Consider the following 15,367-nt stretch of genomic DNA (forward strand, 5'->3'; position numbering starts at 1 on the left):
CAATATTTTGAGTAGTGGATGCCGGAGACTACATTTCAATGCCATGAAGTGTGCAGTTATGATGTGCGTATTGATAATACGTCATAAGGGGTCTGTTTACCCACAAAGGCTTATGGGATTTACTGACAAGGTGAATTACTTACTGGCTGTTCACCACACTTACCAAGAACAGTAACAAACATTCTGCAGGAAGCCATATTGCCAGCTGCATCTGTTGCTGTGTAAGTTACTATGGTAACACCAATAAGGAAGCCATTGTTTGCAGGCCAATCACTGGTCCATGTAACCATCAACCCAGAGTTGTCAGATGTCACAGGAGCAGGCTGTTGAAGACTGACTACGTCCACTAGATTAGTGATGATATCAGGTGGGCAATCTATCTCTGGAGGCGTAACATCTGAAATCAATCAAATGTAAAACTTTGTATTCAATAATGGTATGTCATTGATAAAATATGGAAAAAGATTTTTAGCGCATCCCTCTTCTTTGCTGATTTTAACCACTTGACTGTGATATGATTAATAACTCTGTGAACTTTTGTCTGAAATCCTTTGCTAGGAAACTCACATTACGCCATCACAATGGAGAGTATGTGAAATGCAGTTTACTTCACCATCTAAACATTGGATTGCCTCAGGTTTAGTAGTGACCTAGGTGGGTATTTCGCTGGTCGCAGCATCGAATTGTGTTCCTAATGTTAATTGTGAAGACGTCTTGACATCACTACCAAACTTGAGGTGAACCGAAGAATAGAATATTATCTATTTAAGGCAGCTGTGTACTCTAGACATTGTTTCTTTCGCAAAATTAAGTTTTTTTGATATGTTTGTACTTTGTTATGTTTTTTATAAATACAAGGAATGAAAATCCAGATTTGTAAACTCCAACTGCAATATTTTAAGGATTTTATTTCACTATTCCACTCGTGTTTGAAATTGAAAAGGAAAGAAAATCTTTGTTGTACCAGCAGGATACACGTGCGCAACAACGCATCGCGTTGTGTATCGCGCAATTTGTTAACGCACAAATACGCTACGCATATGCAACGCTTATCTGCATGCGCGGCGCATCTTATGGAAACACCACGGAAGCACAAAAACCTAGTGGTCAAATGGCTCTTTTTAGCTGATAAAATGTGGGTTTTTCAAGTTCTTTCCCCGATTTAAATATCAAGTTATGAATGGATTTCGCTCAAACTTCTCAAGGGGCCGTGGATTTACCCGATGTTTATGTAATGTAAGGTAGAAAGTGCAAAATGTGACCACTTTAAACTTCAACAGCCATTATTTCAATGTTCATTTTCTCAGTAAAATGATGATTTAGGTACACGATAACTCAATAAATACAGCACCTAAAGGTAAGCAAATATGATCATCGTAAAAAGCATGATCGACTCAAGAAACGGTTTTCTCATTTTTTTATATTTTGGTCTATTTCCGATTTTAGGCTTCATTTTGTGCAAATAGGCGTTTGTGAATTTTAAAAAGTTCAATTTGATGCCTTATATGGTCAATATCTCAAAAAATAAGGCCAATATCAAAAAAATTTTAAAAAAACGTTTTTGGAATGGAGCCTCAAGATTGAGCTAAAAACAAAATAAAATAAGTGTTTTTTTGTTATGATGTACCTAACAAATATTGCCAAAAACTCACTTTTTTGTGATTTTCTTCATAATTGTTGTTTTTACCCCAAATCTGTATTTATAATAAGATTTACTGATGTCTTGCCTTCATAAAATGTATACTTTTATATGTCTTATGAATAATTACAAAGTTATTGCACTTTTACTACATGCATGTCTGAGAGTACACAGCCTCCTTAATAACACTCATGAAACCCCCTACAGTGAATAAACAATGATTCATTCATTTTGTGTTATCTAACGGCGTGCATGATTGGGCGAGAGCCGGGCATAAACGTTGCTTCAGCTTAACTGATTTGTGTTGGCATCTTGGTGCCGAGTTTAGCTACCCTTTTTCAGTAACATCTGTGTAATTAAGGTACTCTTTCCCCCCATTTTTGCTGTTGCTAATACCCTAAACAAGATACACACATATCATGCCAAGACTAAAAAAAGGAAAAAATTTACCTGTTTTTTTTTGTACACTGGTGATATACATATCAAATACAAGTGCCCCTGATCTGGCACTTTCATTCAAATATAGAGCAGAGAATAACAAATATCTATACCTGTTACTGTCACTGTGAAGTTACAATATGCCTGATTTCCAGATTCATCAACAGCTACACATGTCACCAAGGTTACACCAACCGAGAATGTATCATTCGTGGCCAATCACAAGTGAAAGTGGTATCACCGTTAGAATTATCATCTAGAAACACTGGGTCTGGAATCACTGAGATCACTGCATTATTACTATCAGTTGTTGTGTCATTAGGGCACTGTAAAGTAGGCGGTGTTCTGTCTGGAATTACAACTGTCACAGCTGAAGACAAAGGTAAAAATCAATAAAAGATATGTTTAAGTCATGCAAAATCTATGGTAATACAAAGATCTTTTACTTGTTTTAAAAAATCCAATCATGAGTGCATTGGCATGGTTGGATTCACTTCCATGTTAAGCACGTACAGGCGCACACGCTGCCATACATCGCAGTGTACGCAGGAAATCATCACGCTATGTCAGGCTGTGTTTATTCAATTGAAATTTCTAGTCGAGTCACCAATCTTAAAAACTACACATATAAGAGTGAGCTGGGATCTTCACAGCTTGCTGTACATATATTAACTTCCATCATTTGTATGTGATTGGTAGGTGACCACTCCAACCAAGAACTGTGCAGATTTTTTGCCAGCTCCCATCCACACTCTACCCCACACTCCCCTCACATGGAAAATTTTGGAAATATCTTTCCCAGGGGAAGCATGAATTTCAAATGGAATGAGCATATTAAACAGTTCCATTTGAATTTCATACACCCTCTAAGAAAGATTCAACCTGAATCTAGGGTGAGTTTCAAATGGTATTGCCTAATGTGCTCATTCAATTTAACATTTCTACTTCCCCCCCTGTGGAAGATATTTCCAAAATCTTTCACAGGGTAGTGTGGTCTTTAAATGGAAAAGCCTAATACTTACCTGCAGAGATACTAGGATTTCCCATTATTGGATAATCAGCAAAGTTTCCCATATTTATTTCTATTTCACCATCCAATATAAAAAGGACTAAAACTACTGGAACGTCTGGGTCACGCCAAATAATAGTAATAACCACCACCACACTACCATCCCTGTAATGAAAAATATAGTCAGTATCAGAGGTTTGCTAAATCAGAAAATCAAAAAAAAATCCTCAACAATCTGGTTTAGCGCATATTTCTAAAGAATGTTTGTGCTTAACATACTCTGACCAAAAGCAACCTGATAGTTTTACATTTTAGTTGGAGAATAAATGATATGAATTCTTGTTTTTTCTCTTTATTGTGATATATGACAGACAGGTCTAATATTAATAAGTAGAATATATATATAGTAGTGGCTACCAGCTGCGATAAAATATTGGACCTGCCTGTCATCTATCATATGGTAGAGGATAGTAAAAATATTCATATCATTTATTCCCATTCTTAGTATTTTAATAACTATAAACTATTTTATTGAGCAAAACTATAAAATCCCCTTATTCTAAAAAACTTATTTACAACTTTACATCTTTAATTGCGCATACTGCAAGCGTGTGCATGTATTACGTACTAGGTCTACACATTAAACACGCTACATATGCGCATCTCTACAAACATGATATGTATTATCAATACTTGTGGTGATCTAGGGTCACCCTACGGCCTGATAAATGACACCCAAAATCATGTGATTGTCCAATCAGATTATTTGTCTACGAACTAGAGACCACTCCCACTGAATAATAATCAATGTTGCTGTAGTCTATCTGCATGGACACTACACGCATCTGATTGGAGAACTTCACATACCATATTTTATCTATTAAACGCTCCCCTTCTATTAAACACCACCCCCTCAATTTTCCAGCAAAAATAGATCAATTTCGGCCATACAATGCTGAAATTTCCATGCTACCTTGTGCAAAGCTTACCATGGGCCACACACAAGTGGTAATTTCTTGCAGGTTCATTAGCTTGGTAAAATTATTATCAAATTTGTTTTATGTTCTGTCAACAGAATGAAATTACAACACAGGGGCCTATGGAACTTATGTCATACACATAATCACAAAAACTCACAAAAACAAAATTGGAATCAACTGAATTTTGGAAAATCAGCACTGAAACATACCATAAAAGGGGTTATTTTTGCTTATCTATGTCCAGTATAATTAACCATATATAGTATATGATTAACCAATAACCATTACAAATTTCTTCTTTCTCCTTTATAATTGAAGACCACATAAAAAAGACTAGTTTGCGTATGACGTCCTGTCAACCAGACCAAAAATGCCGTAATGCGCAATTAATGTCAGCAACCAATCACACCATGCCCTTGCCCTGACGTCTGATGCACACTAGTATTTTTAATTTGGTCTTCAATTATAGATCACTGTTATTTTTACAATTGGAAGTTCTTACATTAATTGTGGGACACGAGATCCACCATAACAATCTACAAGTTCACTGTTTGTCATAGTCCTATCCATCTAGCAATGGTAAAAGAATAGATAAAAAAAAGTTACAAACATATACTGTGCACGGTTCTTTTTTCCCTCTTTTTTTGTTAACTTAATTTTGGCCATTATGGGTAGTTGATTCAGGTCATCTGGCATTTTGAGTACCTCCTCATTCATTGTTTTGTGTCTGTTGTTGTTAATGTATTTTAATTGAATGAAATAAAGATAAATGAATCAATGGAATGAATGAATGGATGGATGGATGGATGATATATGAATGATAAATTAAAAGAAAGAAAGAAAGAAAGAAAGAAAGAAAGAAAGAAAGAAAGAAAGAAAGAAAGAAAGAAAGAAAGAAAGAAAGAAAGAAAGAAAGAAAGAAAGAAAGAAAAGAAAGAAAGAAAGAAAGAAAGAAAGAAAGAAAGAAAGAAAGAAAGAAAGAAAGAAAGAAAGAAAGAAAGAAAGAAAGAAAGAAAGAAAGAAAGAAAGAAAGAAAGAAAGAAAGAAAGAAAGAAAGAAAGAAAGAAAGTACTAATATATTTATGCATTGCATTTTATTTGTATTCTTGTATTTTTCATTGTAAAAAATTCATAATTTGTATAGTTTTAAAGTTGAAAAACACTGCTTCAGGGAAGAACATCTCAAGGGATGTATAAATAAAATTTTAATGAAATGAAAAATGAATGATCAACATGAGAGTTCCATTGCGCAAAATGAAAGTTGATCGAATAATACGATAACATGATTAAAATAATAATTATCTAGTCTCTCAAATTTCCAATGTTTTGATTGGTATATCAATGATAATTACACTGATGCATTGACATACCTGAGTGACTATATCTTCTATTAATGCTTGAGATTCTGGAGAGTCTAAGTCATTGTAGGCAGGTATAAATGGTATATCCAAGGTGATCTGAACTTCAGTTGATACTGCAGGATCTGTGAAAATAAAACAAACATCAGACAATCAGGATATTCAGCCTCCACCACAATTTTCACCCATTGTTGTTTACATGAGTCAAGATAATAGGGGCAGGTTTTATATCTTGTCAGTATTTCCCAAAAAGGGGAAAACAATATTACCTTTTCACTAGCATATCATATTATTGTTTCCCTACCAATGTAAATCATATTATTATTTAGCTAGTTGCAATTGAATACCTGAGTGGAAGAAGGGCTCAACTCCATTTTTTTACTAAAATGAGTTAGACCCAGCATTTTATTGCCAGCAGACTGTTCTTCCTTGTGTGTGAAAGATGAACCAAAATCAACTCTCATTAGTACACTTAATTATGGTCTCCATGGAGTTGGGCCCTTCTTCCACAAATATTGGGTTAAAGAGGAATTTTGTTCTTCCTTGAAATCTGCTTTTCACTACAATAAATTTCTTGTTAACATATTACATGCTTCTACTTGTGCAATCAATGGATAATTACCAAATTTCTGTAGCTATTTTTAACACATCTGCTTACAGAACTGGCACTTGCAGTATATTAGTGGAAGAAGGGCCCAACTCCAGGTCGTATCAAGACCTGTACCGTTGCCATGGAAACATCATATATAATTTTGATTGTATGTAATATTGTATGTTCATGTATTAAAGGTCCTCTGAAGATGAAAACACTCTGCCTATAAAACTTTTCCAAATATTAAGTTTTTTTCTTAATATCTCAAAAACAGTTTTGATGGAGTTGGGCCCTTCTTCTACTCAGGTATTCAATTTAACCATACAAAATCTTTCACTTATACATCTTTTCACAAACTCACATTTCAATACAAACTCTGCACTTCAATTCACATTCTCTCCTCGGCAAAACTTCCCTGACAAATATCGTTGTTTATAGTTAAAATCAAACTTCTTTTATTTCATCTAAGATCAAATTCTACCAGTGATATCTGTTTCTACTATGCAACAGGTGGGGACAGGTGATGTGGGGTAATGCAAGGAAATATGTGACACTAATCCCAGTAGAAACATATCAGGTGAAGGCTGATGCTCGGTGATGTGGGATAACCACTTGTATCAACCATGATTGGAGGTGTTTAATAGTGGGTGATATGTGGCAATGTTTCTAGTAGAAACAGAACAGGTGACGATTTAGTTGGTACACCAGGAGTCACTTAAACTGTCATAAGCTACAATACAGTGGTCCAAACCTGACCTTAAGCAGCTGACCTTAAGTCACAAAAGTGTTCTACTTCCAATTTCCCCACTTAATGCACAAATGAGTGCATGGTTACCCGCCTTTGACCCGGTTGACAGTGACACACATGAAAAGTACAGGTGGTAACGTGGTAATGCGAGGTGTTCAGTATAAACATGTTGATACATCTAGGATGGTCACAACAGGGTTAAACTTACAGTATGTAGACTCTACAGGCTTTAACTGGTTGCCGATAGCCCATAATATATACTTCATTAATATATTCTTGTTCATTGATTGGTTAAAAGTGGATCACATGACCAAAAATAGTTTTACCATCAGTACTCCTATCCGTAAATAGTACCTCTAAGCCGTAAATAGTATTTTCAATGTCCCGGATGAGCCGTAAATAGTACCTCCAAGCCGTAAATAGTACTTTTGACCATGCCTTACTGGCGATGCGGCGCATTCGATCTTGACGGAACAGTTCACGCACGCAAAACTGCCATAGTGTCATTTCGCGCTACTGTAATTGGTTAGCCCGATTTTAGGCTATTCGATTTTTTGAAGGGTAGGTTGTGCTTAATTAGCCGTGCTGTTCACTCAGGATAGAAGCGGGAGAGTCAAAACGCCAAATAATTTTCTTTTAACAAATCAATGAACAAAGAACATATTAATGAAGTATATAAAACAAATATATACTGCCTTTATTCGAAGTTCTGGTTAAAACTATGGTCCCTCGTTGAGATCAATTAATACTATTTTACTTCGTGGCTGCGCCCCTCAGGAAAATAGTTCTATTGATCTCACCTCGGGCCCATAGTTTTAACCAGAACCTCTCATGGCAGTATATATTTGTATAATATATACATGTTTAAAATATATTTACCAAATTAGGTATATATGTCCTACATATACTTGAACACATATTGAACTTCATTGTTCTTTAAAGGTTAATGCTGCACCCAAATGATGAGTCTGTGCCAGTAAACATGTAAATAACATATATAGCGCTATTATTTAAATTATTTTATTGCAAAGCATTGTAAACCATATCTAGGTTCCACTTCTCTACTAGTAAGCCCATATTAAGCCTTTCATATTGTTTTGGGAAAAGGCACTTTAACTTGAGTAGTGAGTAGTATATATGGGAAAAGGCAACTGTTTGCAAAAGAATGAAATATATTATTCCCCCATTGGATGTTGTGTTAACATTTTCCACTTTTACTTTAATTTTCAGAAGACACTTTGCACATTACCTAAATTGTAAAAGGTATAAACCATTCCTCATTAACATACAAGATTCTTAGTCAATATTTTTAACTCATTAAAGTCCCATTCAGTGATCCCAGCGAAAGTGTAACAAAATTAAAATTGTTTATAAATTGCTTAAAAGTGATGGATAAGTCATTCAAATTGTCATTTGCTATTTTTGAAATGAAAAATTAGGCAAAAAACAAAGAATACAGTAGTATTGACGAAGTTGAAGCCCCGGGCAAATACATGTAGCTAATTTATAAACTGTCAGTATATAAATAATATTACAGATTCATGTAAAATGCCTTATTTTGTCTTACATACACAGCTGTTGGCTGAACCGCTAGCAGGCTATGTTAGCACATCTATGACAATGACAAAGGTACCAAAATCTGAATTTTGATGACTTTTACGATCGTTTGGATGAGCAAATTACTGAATGGGCCTTTAAGATTAAATACATCATTACCATTGATTGTGACTATAAATGTACATGATGCTTCATTCAAAGAGCTGTCTATTGCTGTTACAGTAATCGTATGATCGCCAAGCCCTGATAATATTGACCCACTCTCTGGGTCTATTCTCAACGTCACCTCCATCATGGAATTGTCGCTAGTTTCAAACAGATCCAATGGCCAGTAGGGCATAGAACCCTCAACTGCTGGATCGTAGGCACGGGTAAAAACATCTGTAGGACAAGTTACCTGTGGATCTTCTCGGTCTGTAAGAATGGCAATTAAGAGAAAATAGGAATTAAAAAATAAACAATAGGAATGTTTGTCTTACTTTATAGAGGATAAAAAGCTTTGAGAAATGTTTACCAAAAATGGTTGAAAAATGCTTAAGGCAGCTGTGTACTCTAGACATTGTTTCTTTTGCAAAATTGAGTTTTTTGATATGTTTCTACTTTGTTATGTTTTTTATAAATACAATGAATGAAAATCCCGATTTGAAAACTCCAACTGCAATATTTTAAGGATTTTATTTCACTATTCCACTCGTGTTTGAAATTGAAAAGGAAAGAAAATCTTTGTTGTACCAGCAGGGTACACGCTTGCATAACAACGCATCGCGTTAGGCGTATCGCGCAATTTGTTAACGCACAAAATACGCTACGCATCACGCTGACGCTTATCTCCATGCGCGGGCGCATCTCATGGAAACACCACGGAAGCACAAAAACCTAGTGGTCAAATGGCTCCGTTTTAACTGATAAAATGTGGGTTTTTTCAAGTTCTTTCCCCCGATTTAAATATCAAGTTATGAATGGATTTTGCTCAAACTTCTCAAGGGGCCGTGGATTTACCCGATGTTTATGTAATGTAAGGTAGAAAAATAAAAACTGCCGCATTCTCCTGCGAGATTCGATGAAAGTGCAAAATGTGACCACTTTAAACTTCAACGGCCATTATTTCAATGTTCATTTCTCGGTAAAATGACGATTTAGGTACACGATAACTCAATAAATACAGCATCTATAGGTAAGCAAATATGATCATCGTAAAAAGCATGATCGACTCAAGAAGCAGTTTTCTCACTTTTTTATATTTTGGTCTATTTCCGATTTTAGGCATCATTTTGTGCAAATAGGCGTTTGTGAATTTTAAGAACTTCAATTTGATGCCTTATATGGTCAATATCTCAAAAAATAAGGCCAATATCAATAAAATAAAAAAAAAGTTTTTGAAATGGAGCCTCAAGATTGAGCTAAAAACAAAATAAAATATTTTGGAAAGAGTGTTTTTTGTTATGATGTACCTAACAAATATTGCCAAAAACTCACTTTTTGTGATTTTCTTCATAATTGTTGTTTTTACCCCAAATCTGTATTTATATTAAGATTTATTGATGTCTTGCCTTCCTAAAATGTATACTTTTATATGTCTTATGCGAATAATTACAAAGTTATTGCACTTTTACTACATGCATGTCTGAGAGTACACAGCCTCCTTAATTTTGCAAAAAACCATAAAAAGACTCATTATTATCAAATTTCAAAAAATTTTGGTGCAGTTGATCAAAATTAAACAAAACAAAAAAAACAGGTCCTAGATATTTATTTGCTGAGATAGTGCACGTTAGTATTCAATGGTTACTGGTTCAAGCCTAGGCTCATACACCTATTCCGAATGATATGCCATAGGCTTTGTGTTGTGATCATTTTGATCAGTGGTTTGTAACAAAGAAAGCGTGAGCCACTTGACCCCAGCAACGGTCATATTCTAATATACACTAAGCCAAAGAATATCTAGTTTTTAAAAAATTACTCACAAATTTTTTTTGGTATGTTGTCTGAAAAAATTTGGGCCAATAAAACCGTTTTGGGGGGGGGACTTTCTCCAAAACTGAACATTTTTACCCACATTTGACCTCACAGATGAATTCATCAAGTCTTTGCCATTCTAAATATAAATACTTTTATATACTTTAGAGATAGACCAATAATTTAGCATTTATTTGGCCCAAAAGTTTCCATAATTCCAGGGTTTTATAAGACCACCCTTAATGCATTTATAACATGAAATATACCACTTGCTAAAAAGTATCACAGATGTATATGAGAGTGCTAATTGGAAGAGTCTCTTTTGTTCCATACCTTCAATAGTCACAGTATATGTGCATAAAGCCTGATTCCCTGATGGGTCTACAGCAGACATAGCTATAATGGTAGCCCCTATTGGAAAAACACTCCCTGCTGGCCAATTGCTGTCCACGGTGACAACCCCTTGGGAATTATCACCGACTCCTAGAGGGTTTGGTTCTTGCAATGTGGCTGTGGCTAGACCTTCACCAGTTGGTGCTACTATGTCATTTGGGCATTGCAAAGCTGGATCTTCATTATCTGCAGAGAATATTAGAAGTATAGATTTAAACCAATTATGGTGATATGGTATTCAGGTCTTAACAAATCCTAATGCAAATTACAGATTATCCAAAATAAAATGGTTTGTTTAATTCTCAACTTATCTCCCAGAGATCAAATTGGTCAGGTTCACTTAGATTCCATCAAACTTATGAAAATCCATGATAGAGTCAAACAACTTAAACTCAAGCAGATGTTCAATGTTTTCTATGCAATGGGTCCCACTTTTTCATTTCCATGTCCCCGGAGTCCGTGGTCTTGCTTCCAACTCCTTCTTTTATCAGGGTACCCTTGACTGGAATTCTTTACCTATTCACGTCAGGTCTATTACCAACAGGAATTCCTTCAAATCCCATGTCAAAACCCATTTATCTACAACCTCAATGAATCAGGAAATGGCTGATATATGTTTAACTTATTTTACTTTTGTCCCCCCCTTTTGTGGCTCTGTTTTCATCACCTTTTTGCAGGCCCCTTTTCATTTATGGACCCCATTACAAATAAGTGAGCATATTTTGCCTACTTTACGGGTTATCCTGGCTCTTTGACTTGGTTGTGTGTTTCTAGTGTGTTGATGCTTGATTGCTAATTTGTTATTTTCTGTACTGTTGTCAATTTTGTCAAATAAAAAATAAATAAATCTTTCAACTCGTTATTATATTTTGACCATAGACAGTTATTATTTGTATACTATCATGTGGTGCGGCTTCATACTTCCTCAGCAGAAAGTTATTCTATCATTTTGTTCTGATTTTAAAACCTTAATTAGCATCTATTATATCTCGACACATCCTATTTAGAACTCACCATTTACAGTAACTGTAAACATACATGTAGCCTGAGCTCCTGTTACTGTTGCGGTAACTGTTACCGTGGTTACCCCAATATTAAAGACATTTCCAGCCGGTGCATCATCTGTAATGGTGACCGTCCCTCCAGGATTGTTGACAATGGTTGGATTAGGCCATGTGACAGAAGCTGTAGGTTGACCTGGGTCAGTGCTAGTAGAAATATGACCAGGACAGTTAACAGCAAACAATAGAACCACTGAAAGGAAACAAGCCAAAACAAAACAATTATATGACTTAAACCATGCAAGAAAACCATATTATTGACTGGCAGGGGATAATAGACATCTCTTTCAAAAATAAGAGATGGCAAACCTTCTCTAAAATAGAGATAGTGTACCGTAATTTAAATTAGAGATAGTGAAACTTATTTGAAATTAGAAATAGCAAACCGTAATTAAAATTGGTGATAGTGAACTTTATTTAAAATTAGTGATATCAAACCTTTTTTTAGGTATCGCAAATCTTTTTTTCTGTATTAGAAATAGCAAACATTTTATCCCCATTGGATTTACACATTAGTGATAGTGGTTCTTAGGGATAGTGGACTATCACCGTAAAAACTCCCTGCAGGTCTCTATAAATAAAAACCTTTTTTTTTCAAAAACTAATTCCCTATAATATGCCCAAGAAACTTGATTTATGAAGTTCTACTATTCAACATTACCAAAACATATGTCCCTAATGAAATGAAAAGATCTATAATTTACACACCTTCAACAACAACATTAAAAGTACAAGATACTTCATTGCCAGCACCATCTGTAGCAGTATACATGATTTGGGTTGATCCCTCATCAAACTGGTTATCAGCAGGCCAATTGTGGTTCAGCATTACATTGCCTGAATTATCATTCAAATATCCAGGGTCTGGACGCTGAACAATTGCTGACGATGATGAAACCATTACTAATAGATCACCAGGGCATATCAGAGTAGGAGCATCGGTATCTGGAGAAACGAATAAATAGTAAATTGCATAATTATTACAGTAGTAACTCATTGTATTGCCTAATAAAAATCATCATATCATGCATCATGAAAGTTTGTAACAATGGTACAAAGTTGGAAAGAGGAAAATGTTGACACAATTGCTCACTTGGCCCCACTCTCACCTACTAGGTATGCCTCTGCTCATAATGCCATATTCATATTACTTGTACTGTAGTGGTCCTTGCTTTAATCATATATAACACTTACTCCTGGGTTGTATTTTTGCAATTTGTTTTATATCCCAAATCATAGACAGGGGAGGTGTGGGTGCAAATCCAAAAAAATAAGTTGAAAGTAAGCCCTTTTTTGAAGGAAAAATTAACAAAAGATCTGCTTCTTTCTGAATTTTCTTCTTTTTTTTTAAATCAGCCTTTCTTGGAAGGAAATATTTACAAATGGGCAACTCAACATTTAGCCCCCCCCCCTCACCGCACCCTCCCCCCAACTATCACATCACATTATTGTTTATACATCTAACATACATTATATCGTCTTCAGAAGGGTGAAATTAGATTCCGAAGATGACCGTGCTAGTGATCTACCAATGAACTAACCCTCTTATGTATATCCATCTTACACTATATTTCATTGCATCGATCACTTTAAATTGTATTTAGAATTTATTGATCTTCTTCATACCTGTAACTGTAATAGTAAAACTACACTGAGCGGTATTGCCATAGAAATCTGTTGCTGTGTATGTTACAATTGTTTGACCAATAGGTAGAATACGTTGTCCAGGAATGTTCCCAGCTAGTGTAACATCCAAGCCTGAATTATCTGACAAAGTTTCTGGATCTGGGAGATTCACAGTAGCAGTTGCAGAAGAAGCATCTGTGTTAACTTCAAAATTTTCTGGACACTCAATGACTGGATTTTCTAAATCTGTTTTAAAATGAATGTGGGAAGAAATAAATACTATGAAACATTCTGTGGGTTGTTTAGCTAAGGGTCACATACTGTGTGCACATATTTCTCTCTATACTTTGATCAGCTCGTAATCGGCTGAATTTGCTAGGCTTTTCCCACTTTGTCGAAAAGTAGACCCACGTTAAGTGTGATAAAGTTGACCTGTCTGGTCTATATTGACGAAGTGTAGGACTTCAATTAATAATTTGTGATGATTCTGGTGAGATGTTTCAATTCTTAAAATAAAATATATTGATATTAATCCATGATAGGCCTGAGCACTGATTATGAGCTGATCAAACTATAGTTGATATTTTTCATACCTTTAACTGTAATAGTAAAACTACACTCCGCAGAATTGCCATAGAAGTCTGTTGCTGTGTATGTTACAATTGTTTGACCAATAGGTAGAATACGTTGTCCAGGAATGTTCCCAGCTAGTGTAACATCCAAGCCTGAATTATCTGACAGAGTTTCTGGATCTGGGAGATTCACAGTAGCAGTTGCAGAAGCAGGATCTATATTTACTTCAAAATCCTCTGGGCATTCAATGTCTGGAATTTGTAAGTCTATATTGAAAATTAAAAAACAAAACAACAGCAATAATGTGACAAAAAGCTGTTACTAAAATAACCAAATTATGAAAGCATACTAAAATGATAGTTAAAGTATGTTTTATAACATGATAAAAGTAGTGCAAAATATTTCTTATACACAGCAGCCATATTTGTATGTCACCCATGGAAGAAAAGTGCTCCACCTTCAAACTGATTTTTAGTTTTCACATATGTATTAAAATGTAAAATATGATAGGCACCAAGTTTTAGAAATTATATATGAAGGACAGTCGGATTAACCTCAATCCAAATCCACAGCAACTATATATGTTATTACGTATTTGCAACCAAAATATTTTCATCACACCCCTGCAAGCACACCCTCTTGCCACTATTTTTACACTGAAAATCACACTGATATCTGAAATGACCACTGAAAATTTAATACAATAAAACACTGAAACCATTCTTTTGTTATTCTGTAAGCAAATAACCCATGATTTTCAGAGGGGTTTCAGTCCCTTTCCAATCACACTGAAAAGGGACTGAAACCCTTCTGAAAATCATTGGCCACTCATTAATCCCGCTTCCGCTGAAATGGATTTAATCACACTTCTATTGTTATGGTAATTAGTACCCTGGATCATATTGCTCACAATAGCAGAAAATGGAAACAGGACACCTCGCCCACACGCAACTTCGCCTACACGGCATCTCGCCTACGTGCCATCTCGCCCCCTATGCAATGCAATGCATTGCAATGGCGGTTGTGGATGTATCATGACGATCGATGTGACCGGAAGGGTCGTGTGTTCCTGTGTTGGTAGCAGACTATACGATCAAGGATTCGTTCCAATGAATGCACGGGAATATTTAACAAATTTGTGTGTGGGGGGGGGGTGTGTGTTTGTTTTATAACTTGAGGCCCCTACCGTCCCGTCCCGGTGTAGACTTATGTTCGGTTTTTAACACACCGTGCTGATGTGATTATAACAATATTTTTTTAATATTTTAATATGTGTATGCATTTTTTCAACATGCATTTTTAATAATTTGATAACTTCGTGTTAAAGTGTGTTATACGTGAATTTTTATGAAGATAATTATAAAGAAAAATATGGCAGTCTTAATTCTTTTAATACCATTGATTGTTAAAACTTTCAGCCTACTTTTTAAAGGGGCA

The 15,367-nt window shown here is 35.3% G+C and overlaps 2 protein-coding genes across 2 annotated transcripts in view; both read right to left on the bottom strand.

The window, feature by feature from the left end:
• LOC140154473 (uncharacterized) overlaps positions 1-1,869 on the bottom strand; it is a 29,940-nt gene extending 28,071 nt beyond the window's left edge. The window contains exons 1-2 of the mRNA XM_072177041.1: positions 1,845-1,869; positions 164-397 (exon numbers count right to left, since the gene is read on the bottom strand). Coding sequence (XP_072033142.1) covers positions 164-397; positions 1,845-1,869 — 259 coding nt within the window. The remainder of the gene's footprint in view (positions 1-163; positions 398-1,844) is intronic.
• On the bottom strand, positions 294-14,914 carry LOC140154474 (hyalin-like). The gene is made up of 12 exons (XM_072177042.1): positions 14,908-14,914; positions 13,951-14,196; positions 13,358-13,603; positions 12,440-12,676; positions 11,685-11,924; positions 10,611-10,856; positions 8,481-8,735; positions 5,437-5,549; positions 4,569-4,636; positions 3,100-3,251; positions 2,191-2,447; positions 294-397 (listed from the first exon to the last, which is right to left on the bottom strand). Exons 1-11 carry the CDS (start codon positions 14,912-14,914, stop codon positions 2,263-2,265), a joined length of 1,995 nt encoding a protein of 664 aa, XP_072033143.1. The 3' UTR covers positions 294-397; positions 2,191-2,262.
• Positions 14,915-15,367: the final 453 nt, after the last annotated feature.

Source organism: Amphiura filiformis, chromosome 6 (genome assembly GCF_039555335.1).
Source record: "Amphiura filiformis chromosome 6, Afil_fr2py, whole genome shotgun sequence".
Lineage (NCBI taxonomy): Eukaryota > Metazoa > Echinodermata > Ophiuroidea > Amphilepidida > Amphiuridae > Amphiura > Amphiura filiformis.